A 23125-nucleotide genomic window follows, 5' to 3' on the forward strand; every position below is an offset into this window, starting at 1 on the left:
TCAGATGAGCACCAGGCATTAATAAAGACAGTCAGCATGGACACCTGTGCCCCATCTTGAGCAATGGGACCATTTTGAATTCTGTAACAGCTTCTCCTAAGTCAGGGGGGAAGATATGAACAAATGGGAATACCTGTGTGTAATCAACTCCCCAGTCAAGTTGTAGAATATTTCTATCACCCTAGAAAGTTCCATCATGACCCATTTCAGTCAATCTCAGCCCCCTTTAACAACTCTCATTCAGATTTCTAACAGCTTATTTTTGCTAGTTCTTGAACTTCGTATCAATGGAATCTTGACAGTATGTACACATTTATGTCTGACTTCCTTCATACAAAATTCCGTTTTGGGGGGTGCTTGGGTGGTTCAGTCGATTAAGCATGTGACTGGGGTTCAGGTCATGATCTTCCAGTTTGTGAGTTCAAGCCTTGCATGAGGCTCTGTGCTGACAGCTGACAGGTGGAGCCTGCTTCAGATTCTGTGTCTCCTTCTCTCTCTGCCCCTCCCCCACCCGCTCTCCCTCTCTCTCAAAACTAAATAAACATTAAAAACAATTAAAAATACAAAGTAGTATTTTGGGGATTCACCTGTGTTGTGTGTATCAGTAGTCCATTCTACATTTTTTATGAAAATACAATATTTATTATTGTATGTAATAACACAAGAAATGTGTCTGTGTATAATTGTGACAGGAAGTGCAATGGGCAGTAATAAAGGAAATTCCTAATGTACATGAAACGTGCTTGGTAATTTTAATGTGTTATTGACATTATTGCACACAAAAAAGTTTTGTCTCTGATAGAGCATTCCTTAGTAATCATGGAGCCTCTGTGCTTGAGTGGAAATTTTACATGTTTGCTGTCACACAGCAATTGCCTCAATATCATTTCTTAAACTGAGCTTTTGAATTTAGAATGCCAAAAAAACACTGAAGCCATTGGTGGGTGAGCTGTTATTTAGAAAATATGCCAGAAGGGGCTCCTGGGTGGTTCAGTTGGTTAAGTGCCCAACTCTTGGTTTCAGCTCAGGTCATGATCTCACGGTTCATGAGTTCCAGCCCCGCATTGGGCTCTGTGCTGACAGTGTGGAGCCTGCTTAGGATTCTCTCTCTCTTCCTCTCTCTCTGCCCCTACCCTGCTTGTGTGTGCTCGCGCTCTCTCCCTCTCTCTGTCTCTCTCTCTCAAAATAAAAAAAGGAACTTTAAAAAACATATGCCAGAAATAGTAGCTGGAAATGCTCATCTGTCAAATCTGAGAGCTATTTTATTTTGTTTTATCTTATTTTATTGACTTTCTTAGAACAATTTTAGATTCACAACAAAAGTGACTGGAAGGTATAGAGAGTCCCACATACCATCTTTTGATATTCCCATTATTCATATGTAGTTGTTGCTCAGTTCTTAGATATTCTGTTCTCTCTTTTTTTGTTCCATTTTGGAAGTTTCTATTGACTTCCAAATTTTCTATATCCTCAAGCTCACAGGTGCTTTCTTCAGCTATGTCTAGTCTACAATTGAGCCCATCAAAGGCATTCTTCATTTCTGTTATAATGATTTTGATCTCCAGCACTTCTTTCTGATTCTTTCCTAGAATTTCTGTCCCTCTCCCTGTATTGCCCATCTGTTTTTGTATGCTATGTGCTTTACCCATTAGAATACTTAGCATATGAATCATTCCAACATCCCTGCCTTATCTGAATCTGGTTCTGATGCTTAGGCAGTTTCTTCAAACTATGAGTTTTGCTTTTTAGTATGCTTTGATTTTTTTTTCTTGATAGCTGAACATGGTGTATTTGGTAAATGGAACTACAGTAAATAGGCCTTTAGTAATGTGGTGGGGAGGTGTGGGGAAGGGGAAACATGCTCTAGACCTCTGCTCAGGTCTCCGTCGTTAGTGAGCCCATGCCTCTGAACTGAGAATGTCACAAGTGCTTCTTATTTTCCCTCTTTCCCTCTTCAGGTGAGATTGGATGACTAGCATGGGCTACAGTTGGGTGTTTTCCTTCCCCCATGTGGACAGATGGCTAGAGCTGGCTGGACTAGAATATTCCCCTTCCCCCAGGTAGTTTAGGCTCTGGTAACATAGTTTCTCCTGAAGGCAAGCCTTGTTGAGAACAGTGTGGCCTATTTCAAAATACAGTAAAACCTTGGATTGCAAGTAAGTTGTTCTGCGAGCGTTCTGCAAGATGAGCAAACATTTCTAAAAAAATTTTAACTTGATAAGTGAGTGTTATCTTGCAATATGAGTAGTACATGATGCCGCCTGTCACATGATCACAACCGAGACAATGGTTCTTGAAATTCGCTTTGATATGCAAGTGTTTTGGATTACAAGCATGTTTCCAGAACAATTTATGTTCTCAAACCAAGATATTGCCATAGTCCCTTTCCCTGTCCCCCTGCAGGTGGCATGAGGGAGGGTTTTCTTTATATTCACTGTGAGAAAACCTGGTTGAGCTCCTGGAGATAAAACTTACAAAAGTGGGGTGGGCACCCTAAGGCTAGGCACCTCTGGAGTTTTTAACTCTAAGACATGTGTACCCCAAGCTCCAACAGTTCCTTAACTACAGTTTAGGTTTCCCTCCCCTTGTACTGGTTCCTGTGGACGTTTCTGCTCAAAGAGCTGCTGCGCCGTGAAATTGTGGTTCTCTGTATTCACCTGCCTGTTTCTACAGTTTGAAGGGACAGTGATTTGCCCTGGGACCTCACTTCTCTGAAAGATCTAAGAAAAGTTGTTGATTTTTTTTTTCAGTTTCTTCAGCCTATCACTTGTTAGGAGGGAGTGACAACTTCCAAGCCTCTTGTGTGCCAGAACGCCATTCTACTTTTTAAGAAGAAAAATAATGTCAGGTGTCACATACATAAAATACTGTGCAAACATCTGCTTTATTTTTCTCTCAGGAATACCTTTGAGTGTACACAAAAGTTCCAACTTCCTAAAGGGATCCGTCAAAATAAATCTTTAACATTTATGTTTAAATGGGTATTTATTCACACTAAAAGCACACCCTAAACTTCTTTTCTGGTCCTGGCAGGTTTTTATGGCACATTACAACTTCATGCTATCTTGTGTCTGCTTACTACAGCTCAAGCCAGAGAACAAATTGATTTTTGATGAGAAATATGCCCTTCTAGGATTTCATTATGCTACCACAAACTTGGTCTGGAGCTCATGGTTGGTGAAATACTGTCATTCATTATTAAGACTGACAAATGATGAGCATTGTGGGAAATTTGCATTTTAAAATGCAGTTTTCCTGCTTTAAAATTCTGTGGTTTATTTGGTCTCTTCCATTCTCCTATAATTCCTCAAATGCTTACTATTCCCCCAAATACCTCACTGTGGTTAAGAGGAAAGAGCTCGGCTTCTGTTTGAGGGAAATAGTACATACGTCACTTCCAATTACATTTTTCTGGGCAATTTCAGGAGCGGTGTCTTATGTTTGGGTAAACCTTAGAAATCTAAAAGCCAGTGAAGGGAATGTTCCAGATAGAACAAGAAAAGGTCATATCTGTGATGAATCAGAGGCCATTGCTCAGGCCGCTCCAAATTCATTTTAGATTTGTTACAGAAGCATATTCATCATATCACTGGGATGTTGTGAAATCCACAGTGTAGTGATTGGGAGTCTAACTAGCAAGCGTCTTTTGGATGCCGATACTTGACTATAGTAAGTACGGTACAATTCAGAGGTTTAGCTATAAATGAGGTCACTTTGTGAATACCTCCCCTTCTACTACTTGTTTCTCTTACCAAAAAATTATATTTTCTAGTATTAGGAGGGAATTCTGGGAAAAAATAGGTAATGTAAATCTATTTCCAGGCTCTCAGGGGAAACAATTGATCATACCTTCACTTGAGGTTCTGACTCTAGGACATACTGAAGAGTTTGGTGCTCCTAGCTGGGTTTCCAGGCCTCAGGTGAGGAATGGCATTCATGTACCTTTAGGCTTCCTTACATCTTTTGGTTTTCTCACACCTTTAAGTAAATAAGGTAAATGCAGGGAGAGGGACCTAAATAAGCCCTGTGAGGAACAAAGGGTATGTGACTTATTCTATTTAATCTTCACAGCAAGAGGGTAGCCTTATCCCCATATTACTGGGTGGGCAAAGAATAGAAACATGCTTTGTAGAAACACCTGCCTGGCTCGGTCAGTGGATCATGTGACCCTTGATCTCAGTGTTGTGAGTTCGAGCCACACATTGGGTGTAGACATTACTTAAGAATAAAATCTTAAAAAAAAATAAAAAGGAACAGGCTATACTCACACAGATTGCCGTTTTCACGGCAGGATGCAATGTCTAGTAGGTTTGACTGCAAAAAGTTTTCTCTTTTCCTTATTCCAGGGTTTCTCTGGAAACAATTCCCATGCCTCTGAATTCTTTGCAGTAATATGCACAATTTATTACATATATAATATTTTTACTCTGGACAGTCAACAAGTGAAACCATCTTCCAAAACTGGCCAAGACCTAGATAAGAAGAAAAACCACTCCTGAGTGCCATACATCCTCAGTGGGATTTCAAAAAGCATATCAGTCTTTGCTCAATGTATCAGTCAGATTTTTCTGCATTACAAATGACCTCGAAAGAGCAAAGGCTAACAGCAAATAGCATTTGTTCTCTTGTTCACAGTTCTGCAGATTGACTGGGTTTAACTGGTTGAGGCTGGGCTGGACCTGACTGACCTGGATCCCAGCCTTTTGGTAGTGGTCAGTCTGTTTCACCTACCTCACTTCAGGTGCCATTCTGAAAGGGCAGTGGCTACCTGGAACATTCCATTTTTATGCTGGTGAATGCTCTTAAAGTCTCGTATTTGCTCCCATCCCATTGACCAAAGCAAGTCACATAGCCAGACTCAACATCAGTGACACAGGGAAATATACTCCACCGACAGGATAGTTTTGAAAAATAAGGGTGCCAGAGGGTGTGGCAAAGAGGAGTGAGGAATTCAATATGCTCATCCAATCTAGCACATTCAGAATCCAAACCATCAAAAAGAGACACAGTAGTCTAATGGTGACATTACTGCCCACATCAAACTGTGTTCTCCATCACAACAGAGAAATTTTCAGAATTTCTCACTTGTGATCTTTCAGAGTGTCTTTGAAAATGATTTTCAGGATGATGTACTCCAGTGGGCTTTCAGTATATCAAAAGACATATTTTTGATCATAGAAATTATATAATTATATCAAATAATGTGTTATTTTTAATCACAGTCTGAGTTGCTAAGATTGCATTAATCTCTGTGTTTCTCAGCAAAAGAGTGGCTGCCATTTGTAAATTCTATCAAACCATAGAGTGGAGTTCTCACCAATTGCACCAGCTCTATCTAAGAAAACTTCACATGCTGAAATCTGGAGACTGGTTCAGATGGACCTCAGGACATAAGAGTGTAGCAGCCAAGGTCTGTCTTAACATTCATACGTGAAGAGGAGAGGCTCTCCATGCTCAGTGTTTATTGCACGAGAGTTGATCAGTGAGAAACTTCAGAGAAATTCCTGGGATTGTGAGGGCAGTTTGCAAACTTAGGCCTTCAAGGGAACTTGGCTAGTTACTGGGGAGTAAAAGCCAATAAGCAGGGGCTTTGGGGACTCACTCCTCTTCTTCCATGTTATGGTGTCATGGTTAATGCTGCTGGAAGCTGTGATGAAAATATTCAGTGCATCTCCTTCAGGAGAACCTTGCAACCTGGCTATGCAGGTGGGAACATAAAAGCTTTTTAGGACATATGTGGTTTCATGCCTCTAAGTCAGGTACTTGAAGCTAAGAGACCCTCTATAATGGTGTGTCTCTGAAGGAGCTCCTGTTCTCTGACCCAGCTTGAAGGTCACAGAAGCCCAAGAGGTGTTTTTTGGACCTAAAGCCAAGGGACCTAGTTCTCATTGTCCTAAGTCCATGCCTTTAGGTTGTGCCAAGGTCACATGTGTTGTGGAAGTTCTTGCCCAGCAGGCACAAGAGAGCTGTACAGAATTAGTTTGTTTCCTTCCCTCCGGTGAGAGAGATGATTTTCCTAGGCTTTACGTGGCATAAAATCATTTCAGGATGCTAGGAAGCTTCACACCTTATTGAGCACATACTTTGCTCTGAGCACTGAGGGTGAAAAGGTGAATAAGACAGATAAGGGCTCTGCCTCATGGAGTTTATATTCCAGTGGAGGTACTCATGGTAACCAAGCATTTCAGAGTATGAGGGGGGCCACACAACTGCTCTGGAAAGCCAAAATGAGGAGTTTGGACTTTGGTCACAAGTGTGGAGCAAGTCACTGGCATCCCTTAGCATGGCTATGACATGGTGTGCTTTATGTTTAGAAAGATCATTGGCTACAAGGTCCATGCACCACAGGGTGCCACCAGTTCAAAAGTAGAAACTTCATTTTTGTCTTTTCAGTAGATCCCAATATAAATCTTTCCTACTCAAATGTGATACCTTTGGTGAACTCCCTTGATTGCCCCTGTAGGAAAAATGTTCTTTTAAAAGAGAATATTAGAAATCTTCTGTTCCAGGTGATTCTATGAGATCTTTCATCTCCTTTCTCAAGAGACTTATTCAAAGTTAGTAGGAACAGCTTGCATAGAATAGCATTTGTTTCACGAGCCATTTCTTAGGTCATTATTATAATTCCTTAGGCAAAAGATGATTTAAAAAATATCCTCAGAAATAGAAGCTGGAGCTCATAAGTTTTAGAAACTGATGAAGCTTGCATAGATTGTAACCTTGTGTCCCATAAAAGTGCAGCTCATTCATACCCGCTTTGCAGAGCAAAGGAAAGACAACTTGAAAGGAAAACTTCATGTTGCACAATGTTTTAAGTAGGTGAAAGCAAAAGTAACTCAAGTCTGAGGCTGAATATAGTAGAATTTATGGAGTGTCACTTGCTATGGAACACATAATGTCAAGTGAAATGAAAGAACGGGTGTGGAGAGAGTTTAATGATAAGAAGTACAGAATTTTCCTTCTCCCTTGTATATATGACAATCCTAGAGGTCTTGCTTGGAAAATCAGTGCTAAGCTGAACAAAATAATGGGTAAGGCAGGACCACAGAGAGAGGTGTGATACACAGAAGTTCTGTTGTGAGCCAGTGAGCTTCAGATTTCTAGGTTCCAATTGTGTCCAGAATGATGGTACCTATATGTTGAGGAGTTATTGTACCATCCCATCCACCAGCTTTTCTACAATCCCAAGGGGATTCCTTGGGCCCCATCCATACTCTGAAATGCAGACATTAAATGGTAGACTGGGTGCTGCCACCCGAGAAAGAGAGCAAAACATCAGTGACCCCAGGTCTATTGGGTGTGACCAGGCAGGAGGCCCCGTGCTTGGCACACTGAAACAAGCTTTCTCATCCTATGTGCCTCCAATTTCATTTCCTTCTCTTGGAGTTTGAAACTGTTGCCTCAGGAGGCGAATCTCTGAAGGAGAGGGGTCATGGTAAATTCCATTCATTCTATGGATGTGGGAGGATGAACAATAGCAGGCACTCGGCTAGGGTATGGGTGGAATCAGGCAGACCCAGGCTTGGGTATTGGCCCTGCCCCTTGCTTGGGTTCTCTAAGAGTCACTTTCATTCTATAAAATGGGAAAGACTAAACACATCTTGAAGGGAGTTTTGAAGGTTCAGGCAATTTTATGTGGAAGCCAGAGGTGACAGGGCTCTTAAGGACAGCCTAGGCTCCCACCCTTGCCACCCATGGCCACATGCAGTATCTTTGCTTCCTCTTCAAGCATATGCTGGTTTAAACCACATTAGTGATTGATACTGAGTCTACCAATGCTTGCATAACACTTAGACTGCATTTTGCACACCTCTTGGTAGTTTTTAATATAAAACCAAATTAATCATCTTTGGCCACTGCCTCCCTGAATACACTAAAGTCACTGTTCATTTATAGACCAGCTCATCTTCAATTATTCTCCCTTTTTCTTTTCATTGGGTTGTTGTGGAGATTAATTAATATAATACATATAAATGCTAGGTAGAGTGACATGTACATAATAACTACTCAATAAATGTTAACAGCAGCAGCAGCAGCAACAACAGTTTACTGTGGTTTCAAGATTTCTGTCCAGTGGGGCCAGGCTTCCATGCCAGTGTGAGCCTAACCTATATGACCTCTACCCTCCCCCCTCCCCAAAGTAAAATACTATTGTGCTTCCATGCTGACAACTTCCAACTTATTTCCTCCATATCATTAAGTAATTTATAAAACATTTATCTACCATGCACATGCCAGACCTTACAAGTAAAAAAGTCTGAAGAATGGGTGCCATCAGATAAAACATGACCCCTCACTTTCTCAAGTTCATGAATGCATGTTGATTGCAGTCGTGGTTTGGCTTCCCCCCAAATCAGGCTCAGGGGCAAGGGTTTGAGTTCAAGTAGTTAACTGGGGAGATGATTTCAGGGAAAGAAGCCAATAAGAATGCAGTTTGCCACTGTGAACAACAGGTGGGTAATCCCACTGGGCAACTCGAGGAAACTGTATGAAGCATGCACCTCAGTGTTGTCTTGCCTGAGGGGTGAGTGAGCTGGGATATTTATCCACAATCTCTCATTAATCATGGGTTGAGAAATGTTGCTGGTGGTCCTGATTCCCTGACACTTTGGACCTGCCCCACCTGTGGTGTCACTATGGACACCCTCAGTTAAAAGCCTGCTGGTGCTAGTGGGTGTAAATCAAGCCAGTGTGCAAGGATGGCATATGCCAAGGGGATGTGTATAGGGTGTTGTCAGCATCTGCTATGTCTATTGAACTTGTTAAGATGCCATATTATGTATATATGTGCATATTTTACAAAAACCTGCCTTTTCAACACCAGCTGAGACTCTACCATCTTACTGACAGGCTGGGGACGTCTCGCTCTTGCCTACTGTGGTGCCCTTTGCTCTCCTGAGGAAAGCCAGTGACACCCTCTTTAGCATTCTGCTGCTGTGCTCACTGCAGTCACTGAGACCAATGTCACTCTTATTACTTCACCTGTTTTATCTTTTGTGAAACTCAGCCTTTAGCCAGAATTGTCTGAGTGGCTGCTCTAGCGATTGCTTAACGGTGAGCCTCCTTCAGCTCATTTCTTTCAAGTAATTTGATTTCATCGTGCTATCAGAATTGCTTTTATGTCTTGGAAGGAGGCCTAGGGGGAAGGGGTTGACAAAAACTGTTTTGAGATTAAAAAATAAATTCATTTCCCTATACTTTCCCTTGCTCACCCATATACCCCGTACTCCTATACCCCCAAAGCCCCACACCTCGGTGCACCCTCCATCTGTATCCCCCTACCTCTCCTCCTGACCAAAGTCAGGTGTGTGTGTGTGTTCGTTCAAGAAATAGTCATGAGGAATGTTCTGAGAAAGACAACTCATCTCACGCTCCATGTCCTTTTACCTGGGCTTGTAAAGTATACTATTTCATGTCCCTGTGGTCCCCACACCAGAATTTTTGTGCTAAGATGGAAAATGTTATGGTTATACTGTCTCAAAATTGAAGCAAAGTGTAATTTCGCATTGATAATCGACATTGACAATCTCAGTTCAACTGATGTTAACATTTCAATAAACCCAGCGATACATCCCTGTCATTTGGGACAGTCTGAGATTTGTGTCAATGCTGAACACCCCATGTTTAAGACCTGCATAGTATTTTGCTTGAGTTTGTGTGTAAATAGAAAAAAAAGTACCAACATGCTTTAAAGACTTGATAAGGAGGGAGAACTCAAAATTGAATGTGAATTTCACATGCAGAGTTCCAGAGAAGTTTTGTTTTTGCTTTTGATATTTTTTAACTCTTGCTTCTAACTTCTGAATATTTATCGCAATTCAGTACTAATCTTGTGCTTCTAGCCACTGAAGGATGGTTAGTATGGCAACCAGTGTTTCATCAGAGCTTTGGACTAAGTACCCTTCTTGGTGAGATGAGATTATGGACTAAACACCCTTTGAGGCGAAAACCACTCCAGAACTTGTGCATGGTTTTTACGCTTGTGAGCTTTGCCTGGGCGTTGATATCTAGGTTGCCTTATTCTTACAACTGCTAGAAAGGCATCCACAGTTAAGGCAGAGGTGACTCCTTATGGCTGGGCTTGACAGGGATATCAGGGGCAATGCAAGAAAGCGAGGCCCCGGCTAGACTGTACATGGTAGAGGGGTGTTGACATTTGGACACATGGGTTAATCATACCTGGAATTATGTTCAATTTGATATTTTTTTGCAGTAAGAACTTCTTTGAAATAACTGACTTAAGGCATTACCATATGCCCTCGATGGTAGGGTGATCCAGAGCTGCAAGCAGACTGTCATTTTAGGTTTAAAACAAAAGCTGATCCATTGCTTCTGCCTGCAAAAAGGGTAGTTTTACAGGCAAAGCAAATTATGTCTACTTTTATTTCAGTAGAATATGCTAGATTTTCAGTAGAATGTGTTTTATTTTATGTATTTTTATTATTCTTTAATTCAAGTATAACCAACACAGTGTTATATTAGCTTCAGGTGTATAATATAATGATCAAAAATTCTACACATTACTCAGCGCTTATCGAGATGTGCACTCTTAATCCCCTTCGCCTGCTTCACCCAACACCCCACCTACCTCTGCTCTGACACACACCACAAACACCAATTTGTAGAAAGTGGTATTTTTTTTTTATGTCAGGGAAACAAATTTAGTTTTTGTGTCAGAGCAATCGACAAAGTTGAAGATATTGGAGAATCATCAACAACAGCAAAAGAATAAAAGAATGAAACCTAGAGAGGAACTTCGTCTATGACAAGGTCAAAACCAGATTCATTCGAATTGTGTTGAAAACATTCCAGATTTTTAACAATTCCATCAAACGAATAGTCCAATGGCTGGGCAGGACCTTCAGTGAATCTTCATTGCTATATCTTTCTGCAATTTGATTAAAAGAGAAATATCTGCTTAATAACTGAGTAAGAGGAAAATATCTGTCTAATGAGTTATTTGCTGTACCATGGATAAAAACTATTGTAAATTGAATTTTCTGTTTCAATTTTTACCTCTCTTGTTCAAAATTTGTAAATATTGTGTTGGTTTAATTCTGGTAGGAGTGTAAATGGGTAAAACTGCTTTGGAAAACTGGCAGAATCTACCAGAGTTAAATGTCTGCTTAAGCGATGAACTGGTAGCCCCAGCTCCCACTCAACAGAAACAGTGCTCATGTCCACCAAATGACATTTATGAGAATGTTCACGGCAACGTCATTCCTAATAGCTCAAAACTGGAAACAACCCACTTGTCCATCAACAGTAGAATGGCTAAATAAATTGTGGCATATTCTTACAATGGAATACAACACTGCAGAGAAGAAGAAGAAGCTTCTGCTATATGTAACAACATGAATAAATCAGGCAGGCATAATGTTGAAAAATTTGGACCAAAAGGGGTGCACATTGTATGTCTATATATGTGAAGTGTAACAACAGACAAAACAAATCTGTGACAGTAGAAGAGAGAATAGCAGTTTCTTCATGGGGTAGATATTGACTTGGGACGAGGCAGTTTTCTGAAGAGCTAGAAATATTTTATATCTTGATTTGGGTAAGGGTTGTATGTGTGTATGATGTATGCATGTACATTTGTGTGTATGTAAAAATTGTGCAAGTAGTTTCAATATAAAAGTAAACAAAAAGAAAAAAATCACTTACACATTCTGTAAATCAACTTCAACATTCACAACAGAAGTTAAATTTAATAATCTATACTAATGAATAAGGAACTAAGCTTTGGAATGCCAACAGAAGCACAGATTCTATGTACACCTGGGCACACACATATATAATTCCCTGCACGCCTGGCCCTAAATTATTAATGGCTTGTTCAGCCTCATTGACCCTCATACTTGGAAGAGATTTTCTATGTCATTTAATTCAATGATTCATCTAAAGCTTGTCTGCAGCCTTCCCTCTGGGTGGCCATCCTGCTTTTATGAACAAAAGCCCTCTGGTGACCAGAATACATTGTGACCTCCCGAGGTAGGCGTTACTGTCGTCGGGAGCCCATCCCTGAGCAAAAATCTATCCTGTCTTCATTGGTCTTACTTGTAACCCTTGGAGTCTTGCAGTTAAGTGGACAAAGAATTGTGCTGTTGCTGTTTCCTCTGAACACCATACTTCATCTTGTATAGATATATGCCCACTGAAAGAAGGCATATTTTCAGGGACATTTGTCTTGATATTTCCCTCCATTTTTAATTGATTACAGGATATCATTCCATTAGGAACTGTGTTTTCTCATATGAATCTTCTCAGTAGTTTCCCCTCAGGGATGAAATAGGATAATGTGGATATATCATTGCACCCTTCACCCTCTGAGACTCTAGAGCTAAACACCCTTGTTCTCCCAGTGCTGGCTTTCTTGCTGTCAGTACAATGAATCACAAGTCCACAGTCCAATCACTCATTCAACACACATTTATTGATCATCTTGTAGGTGCCAGCAATGGTTTAGAGATACAGTGATAAGCAAAACACAGATGTGATGTCTGCCTCCTTAGGGCTTTCACTCTACTAGGATTATTAATCAAATATGTACACAAATAAAGGTAAAATTGAAGCTAAGATGAGTACCACCAGGGAAAGGTACATGATGTTATGAAAGTGTCAAATAGGGAGTCGTCAGAGAAGCCTTCTCTGGAGAAGTGATGACTGGGGAAAGAACAAATAAAAGTTAAAATAAGCTAGGAAACGAGGGAGAAATGTCATTTCAGGAAGAAGATACAGCATGAGCAAGGCCTTCTGGCAGAGAGCAAAAGCAAACATGCCACATTCAAAGAACAGAAAGAAGGTCAGTGTAGCTGGAGTTGAGGAAGCAACGAGCGATACAGTGTGAGAAGAGCCTAGAGAGGTAGGAAAGAGTCACACCATTCAGGCAGGAAATATAAGCACTAGTTTGGGCTTCAAGGGCTTATAAAGGACATCCCTTGGAAGGTAGCAGAACAAACTAAAGATAGAACAAGTTTTGAGAGAGCATGCTTAAATTAGTAATTTGGGAATAAAAATGTTGCTTCAAGGAGCAGGGTGTGATCTAGGGAGGTGGTGGAGTGGAGGTGGTTGTCAAAAATGACCAGGTCAAGTAACTGGCAGGCCAGGTGGGTCATCTTATTGGACACTGAAGTCACCCACGGTTATGGCAAGCCTTGAGATACAGATGAAAACCATAGCTCAGTGCCAGAGGCTTTGATAGATGTGGGAAAGTGACCAGGAGGTCACATATAATTGGGACCTGACTGTAGTTGCCATGGTTCTATGAGAATTTTTATAATTTCTCTGTGGGGACTTACGTCTTCTAAAGGTTAATGCTGACGGCCATTGCAACTGAGCATGATTACAGTATTTATTAGCTTTATATAGCCCTATAATCTTATGATTTAAGTACTTCTTAAACACATCAAAAAGTTGGAGAAGAATTTCATGGGAGGAGAATAAATAGGAAAAACTAAGACCCAAGTCTAGAAAGGCTCCTTGTGGTGTATCATGCCCAGCTAAGGAGCTAAATTTCACTCTGTAGTTGCTGGAGAGTCCCCAAGGTCACCATTGCTTTGTGTAATGTTGTGGTAACTATACTTTAGGAAGAATCACTTAGAAGTGGTGTGCTCAACAGAATGAAGAAGCCGGGGAATGACCAAAGAGGCACAATTATGAGTCAACTATAGTAATCAAAGTGAGGACTGATTGTTCTTTGAATGAGATCAGATGGCAAAGAAGGAAAGGAAGTGGTATAAAATATTTCAGAGGACTCAGTTACCAGCTGGGGAAACAGTCAAATACTGAAGCAGTGTCTAGGAGAGAGATATCCATGAGCAGAAACCAGAAATACTGGAAGAAGTTCATTTTGTGGAAGAATACACATTACACTTCTGGTTCTGGAGTGCATCAAGGGGAGGTATCCAGGTGATTACAAATGCAGATGTTAAACTCAGAGGGGAGGTGGTGGTAAGGTAAACTAGAAAAGCCACCTGTAGTTAACCCCTAACCACAAATGCCCATCCCAGCCTCTTGCTTTTTCCTTGCAGTCCACAGGGACTCCTTTTCTTTCTACCTCTCATCACTTCTCTTACCTTTTCCATTAATTCCTACTTGCTCACACATACTTCTGAGGACAGTGTCTCCTCAGCTCCCTGTTTTATTGTTCTCTTCCCCAAACATTCTATCACTTCCTAGAAAGCCTCCTCTTTCTTGCTTAGCTCCCTTTGTCTGTGTCCCCACATCCCTGATTCATTCGCAGGCATGCCTCTTATTTATTTCCTCCCTCTGACTTTGGGTTTTAGAGGACAGGGGCTCATTAAACATGTCTGTATATCTTCTCTTTTCTGGTTCAATAATAATTTGCTTAATGAACGAGCTAACTAACAGGTTTTATTTTAAGGGTTTTATATTTTGAAACCTTCATTTAAGGAAAATGTAAATAGATGAAACAGTTCAAAACAAATTCACAATCCCAAATGTCACAGATGAATTTACAAAGTTTAAAAAGTTATGGGGTGCCTGGGTGGCTCAGTTAGTTAAGCGTCTGACTTCAGCTCAGGTCATGATCTCATGGTTTGAGAGTCTGAGCCCCACGTCGGGCTCTATGCTGACAGCTCAGAGCCTGGAGCCCATTTCAGATTCTGTGTCTCCCTCTCTCTCTGCCCCTCCCCTGTTCATGCTCTGTCTCTCTGTCTCAAAAATAAATAAATGTTAAAAAAATAAAAAAATAAAAAGTTGTGCACATTTTTCCTATGACAGTGGTTCTCTCTCTCATATGACAGTGGTCAAGTGGAGCTTGGCCCTGCTTTATTTTGTCCCCTTTCCTAATGCACTCTCTTACAAAGTGTGTAGGTAGAAACCTAATCAGAAAAGCAACATTTGTTCTTGGAAATGCGGACAAACATCTCTCTCTTGCTCCTCTTCTTTCATACATTTTCTCTGAAAGTGTAATGAGTTTTATAACATTAGTATAAACTACTGGAGTATGTATTTGCCTTCCAATAAAACTGGTCTTTTAAATCCCAGATCTCCCCATTTCAGCAATACCTCTCTCTTTCTGCATCTGAACAGAACAATGTCACAGGAGCCCCTGATTAAAAGGCATGTTAGTGGATGATGCTGCAGCTGGCTAACACAGAATATCGACTAAGGTGAAGGCTGACTTTAGATGTTGGGAATGGCATACATTTAATGGATGCTCCTAGAAAAAGGAGCTAGAGGAGCTCAAATAGGTGAGAGGAATCATAGAAGGCAGTGCTGAAAAATCCAGGAGGAGAATCTTCAAATCTATAGTGACAAAAAATAGATTTATAGCTGCCAGGGGCTGGGGTAGAGGGATATTGAGGAATGACTATTAGTGGGCACAGAATCTTGTGGGGGGATGATGAAAATATTCTGGAGTTGGTGGTGATAGCTGCACAACTTTGTGGAACTATACAAATCCACTGTGTTGTATACTTTAAAACAGTAAAAAAATTTTTTTAAAAAATCCAGGAGGGAAGAGGTATTGAAACATGGAAAACTAGTCAAGCACATCTGATACAGGAAAAGATGAAGACTGATTTGAATGAGTGATTGACTATATGAGATTTGGTGATTAGGAAGCCAATAGTAAACTTAAAGAAAGTAGTTTCAAAGGAATAGTCATTCCGTCTTTTCTTCTTTTTTCCCCATAAATATAGAATTTGTAAGGCTATTCCTTCACATATATTTTATTGGCAGAATGTATGATGATTCTGCAAGTTCAGAAATACATTTGATTTATATAAACTAAAGAGATATTCTGGATGGGTTTTAGAAATTCTGATTATGTGTGCTACTGCTCAGTAGGACATACGTGTCTTTCTTCCCATCTTTCTAAAATCAAATCCATAGTGCACAACCAGGTCAATTCATGTTGTCTTAATCTCAAACATAATTTTTTTTTAGCATTTATTTATTTTTGAGAGACAGAGAGAGACAGAGCACAAGTGGGGGAGTGGCAGAGAGAGAAATAGAGAGACCCAGAATCCAAAGCAGACTCCAGGCTCTTAGCTGTCAGCACTGAGCCTGACTCGGGGCTTGAACCCACAAACTGTGAGATCATTACCTGAGTTGAAGTTGGACGCTTAACCGACTGAGCCACCCAGGCGCCCCTCAAACATAATTTCCAGTGGCCCTAAAAGGAAGGCCTTTGAATTCTGACAATAACTTTCTTTGAATTCTGATAATAACTTTCTTTGAATTCTGGTAATAACTTTCAGTGGTATGGCTATTTGGCAAGTTGTTTGTCCTGTCTTGTGCCAGTTCATTGATAGAGTCCTGCTGGCCCATGACCCTGGGTCAAGTACATGTATTCTCTAGCCATATTTACTTGGTTTATAAATTGAGGGTAATAAACCTTATATGAGCACCTCTTATGAGAATATTATATGAAAGTGCTTTGAAAACTCTTAAACAAATGTAGATATATTTTTAATTGACTGTTGTAGAATTTAAAAGACAGTTAAATCCTTTTTCTTGTTAGTGCTGGACTGGCATAGGACTAGCCCCTTTCATGCGTCATATGTGTGATCATGGGCTTCATATCCATGGGTACCTTACTGAGACCTGTCTTGCTCAGTAGTAATTGGTTGAATTGCATACTGCTTAAATGAGAAAAATTCAGTGTCATACCATCAGTGAATTCTCTATTGCCTTCATCTTTTTTTGTTTATTTGTTTTATTCTGTTCTTCGCTTAGGATTCCCGAATGAGCCTGCTTCCATCGTTGCCCTCAGCACCATTAAGGAATGGCTGGCCAAGAATCATCACGAGGTAGGAGGTACAACATAATTAGAAAACATTGAAAATGGTATAATTTGATCCTCAATCTCAAAAAAGCAGAAAAATTTATTCCATAAATATCAAGTAGACCTAGTCATTGAGCCAAAGCTAGCTGACCATGCTTTGTTGAGGTTACATAGGTGATTGAATATTTTCCAGTAATTAATTGAATGAAGGGATTATGCTGATTGTTTTTGGTGGTGAATATATACAAATTGATCAGACTCATTTGGTCATGATCTCATTTTTACATCTTTAGATAGTATGGGTTTTGTGTGTAAAAGAGAGAACAGGATGGATTGTCCTGTGCTATTTTCCCTAAGGAGTTAAGCTATCTTTGTTGACAGGGATTCCTGGTGTATGGTAATTTTTTGGTATCTTGAGGTCCCTTTATTTATAATTAATCATTCCCCTAAAGTAACTTCTGAGTGTGAAATTGGAGTACACATGGATAATTGATAGCTAAATCCTCATGATTAGGATTTTTTATGAAACTGCTTCTCTTGGACTATTCATCATGCATCTTATTCTGCTTATTTAATAAAATCTTTAGGATATGTTTAGTGATGAACAGGAGAACTACTCAACAAAGTAACACAATAAGTAGAGATACCGTGGAGGCTTAGATTTCAAAATTTTGGCAATTAACATATTGTAACAGTAAATAGGTTTCATACAATACACAACTTTGTGTGTTTTTATTCTGATTTTTTTCTCAGATATTCATGTGAGTGCTATAAAGAATTTTGTTCCATTTATATAAACCATGAATTTAGCTTTCTTCTTGGGTAGGACATGGATTATTTGGAAATGTTTGAGTATGGAGACAGACTGTGGGCCTTTGCTAATAATATGGGAGATAGCTTCTTGGTGCCTTTGTGAATTTAAAAAAAATAGCAGTGTAATTTTCTGTTAATTGCTGTAATTTCAACATTTTTTAAATAGATTCAGAAATTGTTACTCTCCAGGAGGAGTAAAGACCACATGGCCAAACATATCCATTTTGGTGCTTGTTCTTTCTTTTCCTCTTACTCTGAAAGGCATACATACATATAACAGATTTGATATAGAGGATGGCTGTAATAACCTCAAAGAAGCAGAATTTTTTAAAAAAATACCAAAAATAACCAGTTTACAAAACATTTCTTTGACATGTATTATTTTCACAACAATCTCATGAAACATCTGGCATAGGATTCTCATCTAGAATCAAAAGGTTAAATGACATACTGAGGATTTCAGACTCACAAAGCCAAGAGTCTGACTTTGCCCTCCTTACTCCAACAGCCATTCCTCCTTGGAGGGATCCTGAGGCCAGGGAGAGAAGTTCAGTCCCTTTGAAAGTGGTATTTTTAATATATCTCTTGGTTATGGTAAAAGCTCCTCACCTGGACCATCTGCTTAGCAAAAGTGTAGAATGTTTCATGAATACAAATTGACCTAGTGTATTGGTGCAAATCCATATTTCCAGTAAAATAGTGATCCAAGGATATTCCCTACTGATGAAAATTCACATGTGTCATGGTGGCATGTGAGAGAAGTATGTATACTCACACAAAAGTCATCAAGGAGATGATTATGAAGAGGAAACTTGGTCATTTTTATAGTTCATTGAAAAATCCTACTGATGGGTTTTCTCTGTTAAACTATGCAGGTTATTTTTCATGGAAATGTGTTAGTGTTTCCCACTTAAATGGTCTGTGCCCTGACAAACCTTGTTAGCTTCCTCTGTCTTTGAGTCTGTTCTTTTGCTTTCAGATCTTTTTCTTGCACATTTCTTGGGTCTGTTGTATAGAAATTTAAGTAGTTTAGATTAAGGAACACAGCTCAGTTATCGCCACTGTGACCTTAAACATATAATATGCGAATTCTCTTTTAAAAGGCCTCTTTTTCGGGGTGCCTGGGTGGCTCAGTCGGTTAAGCAGCCGACTTCGGCTCAGGTCATGATCTCACGGTCCGTGAGTTCGAGCCCCGCATCAGGCTCTGTGCTGACAGCTCAGAGCCTGGAGCCTGTTTCAGATTCTGTGTCTCCTTCTCTCTGACCCTCCCCCATTCATGCTCTGTCTCTCTCTGTTTCAAAAATAAATAAATGTTAAAAAGAATTTAAATAAATAAATAAAAGCCTTCTTTTTCCAATATGCATTAGCTAATGTAAGCATGTTAATTTGAACAAGTCAGATTTTACTTAGTAAATGAATTGTAAGTAGTAGGAGATAGATAAAAGCTATACACAGTTTTTTTATAGCAGTATTTTGATTTATTTTTTGCTCTGTCAAAAAACAAACAGGTTAAGGACTTAAGAAAGAATATTATTGGGGCGCGTGCGTGGCTCAGTCGGTTAAGCGGCCGACTTGGGCTCAGGTCATGATCTCGCGGTCAGTGAGTTCGAGCCCTGCGTCGGGCTCTGTGCTGACTGCTCAGAGCCTGGAGCCTGTTACAGATTCTGTGTCTCCCTCTTTCTCTGACCCTCCCCTGTTCATGCTCTCTGTCTCAAAAATAAATAAACGTTAAAAAAAATTTTAAAAAAAGAAAGAATGTTACTTCTCTGTCAGTTGTCTTTTCATTGCAGTATTGTTTTAACATCCTGATTGTTTAAGGTATTTATTCATTAATTCACTCATTTGACAAATAACCACCAGGATTTTTCTAGATGTGAGGGACAGAACGCTATAAAGCAAAATCATCCTTTTATGGTATACATAGTCTAGGAAAGAGAAACTTCAAAAAATAAAGGAACAAGACAGTTCAAAGAGTACTCTATAAAGTAAAACAGGGTATTAAGAGAGTGAGTTATAGGAGGATGTGGTTTTAGATAATTTACAGAGGGCTCTGAGGACATAATCTTGGAACAAAGATTTGTATGATGGAAAGGAGAAACCCAAGCCACAGAGAGATCTTGAGGTAGAACATTCCACATAGAAGTAACTGCAAGAGAACAACCCTGGTGGGAAAATGAATTTACTGTTTGCAAGTAATAGTAAGAGACAATAGAGACAATGCTGTTGGATCAAAGAGATTTAAAAAAAAATGGCAGAAAACAAATTTGGACAAGTAGGTAAGAGTCAGATCATAGAGTGCTATGGTTTGTGGAGAAACTTGGATTTTTATTCTAAGTCTAATGGGAAGTTGTTGAGGGTTTGGGACAGGGAGTGGCATGATGAGATTCACCTTTAAAATGACAAAAGGCTGGCTGCTGCCAGAAAGGACTTGAGAGACGATGTCAGAATAGAAAAGGGAAGACTGATGAAGAGGATACTGCAGTAAATCCAGGCAAGAAATGAGGATTCTTTGAAATATAGCGATGGCAGAAAAGGAGGTAACAGCATCAGGTTTGGAATATGTTTTGACGATAGAGCTTGCAGGACTTGGGGATTGTCTTAAGATAGGATAGCTCCTGCTGCAGTTACAAACAACCTCCAAATCTTAGTGCCATAAAACAGCAAAGGTTTATTTTTGCTCATGCTATTTGTATGTCTTGAGTCAGCAGAGGGCTCTCGCTTAGTCAAGAACCCAGGCTGACAGACACTCGACCATGTGAAATATCATCTATCACATAACAGGAAAAATAGACAATCAAGTAATAGTTCTTAAATGCTTCTGCAAAGGAACGATGCATATAACTTTTTCTCACATTTCACTGTCCAGAACAAGGCACCCAGGGGGCAAGGAAATGAAGTCCTCTCAAATATTCAGAAGAGAGGCAACTGGATATCAATGAACAGTAGTAGTGTCTATCATAGCAGTAAATCATGTGTGGTATATGAGGAAAACGGAAGAGTCAAAAATAGCATCTAGGCTTTTGACCTAAGCCCCTGGTAAATTTTGGTACATTTACTAAGAAACTTGGTAGGGGAGCATGCTGATATAAAAAACATAAAGAAAACAATAATGATGTTGCAGACAGTTAAGTTTGAGGTGATTTGAGATACAGAATGAAGATTTCAAATAGAAAGGTGGTTACTTGAGCCTGAAGCTCAGGAAAGAAGTCAGACAGAAAGGCAAGGTAAAATTGATCAGATTATCATAATTTTAACTTGGGTTTTGGTCTTAGTTTGAGATTAGCTACAAGAAGTAGAAAAACATTCAAGCTATATTATGTAAAGGAAGATATATTTTATAAATAAATGAATGATAGAAAAAAAAAGTCTTGAAATTCAAGGGCTAGAACTATAGCAGGGTCTCATGAGTAACCAGAACTACAGACTATAAATCCAACAAGAAGCAAGGGAGTTCATTTACATACTCTCTCAATCTCTCTCATATCTATGTTTCATTGATTTTTTTTTTTTGTCCATTATCTTCATTACCCATTCACCAGCTTAATATGGCCCCATTATGACTGGGTCCCTCCTTGAGGCAAAGCTAGGGTTGAGGTCAGGGGGTAAAGTTGCAACTTCTGGACCTTTCATATGGTTATGTCCCTTAAAATTTTCCTTTAAAAAAGTTGGGAATCCGCATAAATGTGGCTTCTATCAGTGGCCATACTTCTCTCAGTCAGATAAGTATATGGTTCAATCGTGCGTATCTTCATGATTTTTGATCATTGATAATTGATGTTGTCATGTAATTAGTGAGCCTTCGCATTTTACCATTTACTTACCCTCTGTTTCTAAACCATTAGGAAACGATACTTCTTTTCTTTTTTTTTTTCAACAACAGTTGATTTGATTCCTTTCATTACGCAAATCATGCCCAGCTTGTATGACTGGACATTTTCACATGCAGAGAGGCTTTTCTGGAGCACTTGGCCCCAGTAGACAAGACTAGGGAAAACATGTTCTGTCACCCACCATTGACTTGTTTCATTTGCCCAAAAGTTGAACTGTGAGGATGCTATTGTCACCACATGTTTACGGGGACTCAGGGACATGAGGGAGCCCAGCTGAACAAATAGCACAATTGACTCTAGAGGAAGAGATAGAGCAGTGCTTTAATGAAAAAAGGAAGGAAAATCCTCCAGAGGAGGTAACTGGGGCACAAAAATGATTTACCAGAACTGAAAAATATAATGAATTCTTATTGAAAAATTGTAAAACAAAAAAGAATATTCACTGCTAAGCCTTGAATTCTTGTTCTCAGAAAACCAGAGTTTAATTATCTTACAAAACAGAAATACAAAGAAATGGAAATCATGACTGAAGAGAGATAAGGCATGTGGCAGAGAAATCCAGGAATCAAGTGGGAGGTGGGCAAGGAATGAAGATTACTCACTGGCATTTTTTGGCAAAATTAAGAATTTAGAACTCCTGGTTCAGAAAATCAAAAGAAAAGAATATCAGAGTTCACTATAAAACAAATGACAGCATGTGGCATGATAACCTTTCCGTAAGTACCCATTTTTCTTAAGTAGAAACTTTATTGCAGAGACAAGCGAGCAAAATAAGGGGCCATTAGGGAAATGAGCAGCGGAAATGTGGCCCACACTCTCAACTTGGGGTGCCTGCTGCACGTTATCATCTGCAGTTTCATGCATTCCTCATTTTTTATGCAGTCTAAAAATATCATATTCCTTGTGAAATAGGAATTTTCCCACTCCACAGCTCTGAAGCACCCCTTTTATATCTGGAAGTTAGCCTAAGAAATGTTTTTTACAGTGCCTATTCTATTGTTCCACCCCAGGGACTCATATGGCATCTGACTATTGGTCTCTGGGGCAATGCACATATTTGTAATATTTTCCATAGAAAGCAGAAGAAGAATAGGATGTCTTTCCCCCTCTAAAAGCTACAAATGCCCTGATATTGTATGAGCTATTTCTCCATTATGGAGGTCACGTTCAGTAATTTTAAATGTCCCAAAGGAGCAGACATCCTGTAACACAGAGCACCTGTGTTAAGTCTTCCAGGAAGTCATCTTAGGGGCTGAGGCATCTAAGATGAAGATTCTAACATGCAAGATGAATGAGTTTCCTGGTTACTTTCAAATGTGGATACACTAAAGTACTAATCAGGCCTCGGTTGTAGCATGACACAAACCTGAACACCTCCTACCCCCAACAATGATAAAGCAGGAGTGATGGGGAGAAGCATAGCATTCTGGGAGGCTCTAATTAAAACTATGGTAGCTATAGACATACAGAGGGGAGGCTGTGGTTAACCTGAGACTGGGCCCCAGCTGCATCTCTGCAGATCTTTGAAGATGGCATTTCCCAGAAGTCTTTCCCATTCAGCCACTCCATGGGAAGTTCCTAATCTCCCTCCTCATGCTGACAGTACAGCCCCCTCCTCCACAAACAGACCCTTTTGTTCTAAGGTGAGAACAATTCAATGGAGGAGTCTTGGCTTCATCTTGCAAGGCCCTCAGTGGGCTACTGGTGTGACTTAGATACCTTGCCAGGG

General features: G+C 39.8%; 1 protein-coding gene across 1 annotated transcript in view; it reads left to right on the plus strand.

Annotated features, from left to right (window-relative positions):
• MACROD2 (mono-ADP ribosylhydrolase 2) overlaps positions 1 to 23125 on the plus strand; it is a 1987236-nt gene that overhangs the window by 1479073 nt on the left and 485038 nt on the right. Inside the window, exon 8 of the mRNA XM_027069543.2 lies at positions 16705 to 16778. Coding sequence (XP_026925344.1) covers positions 16705 to 16778 — 74 coding nt within the window. The remainder of the gene's footprint in view (positions 1 to 16704; positions 16779 to 23125) is intronic.

This window comes from Acinonyx jubatus, chromosome A3, assembly GCF_027475565.1.
Source record: "Acinonyx jubatus isolate Ajub_Pintada_27869175 chromosome A3, VMU_Ajub_asm_v1.0, whole genome shotgun sequence".
Lineage (NCBI taxonomy): Eukaryota > Metazoa > Chordata > Mammalia > Carnivora > Felidae > Acinonyx > Acinonyx jubatus.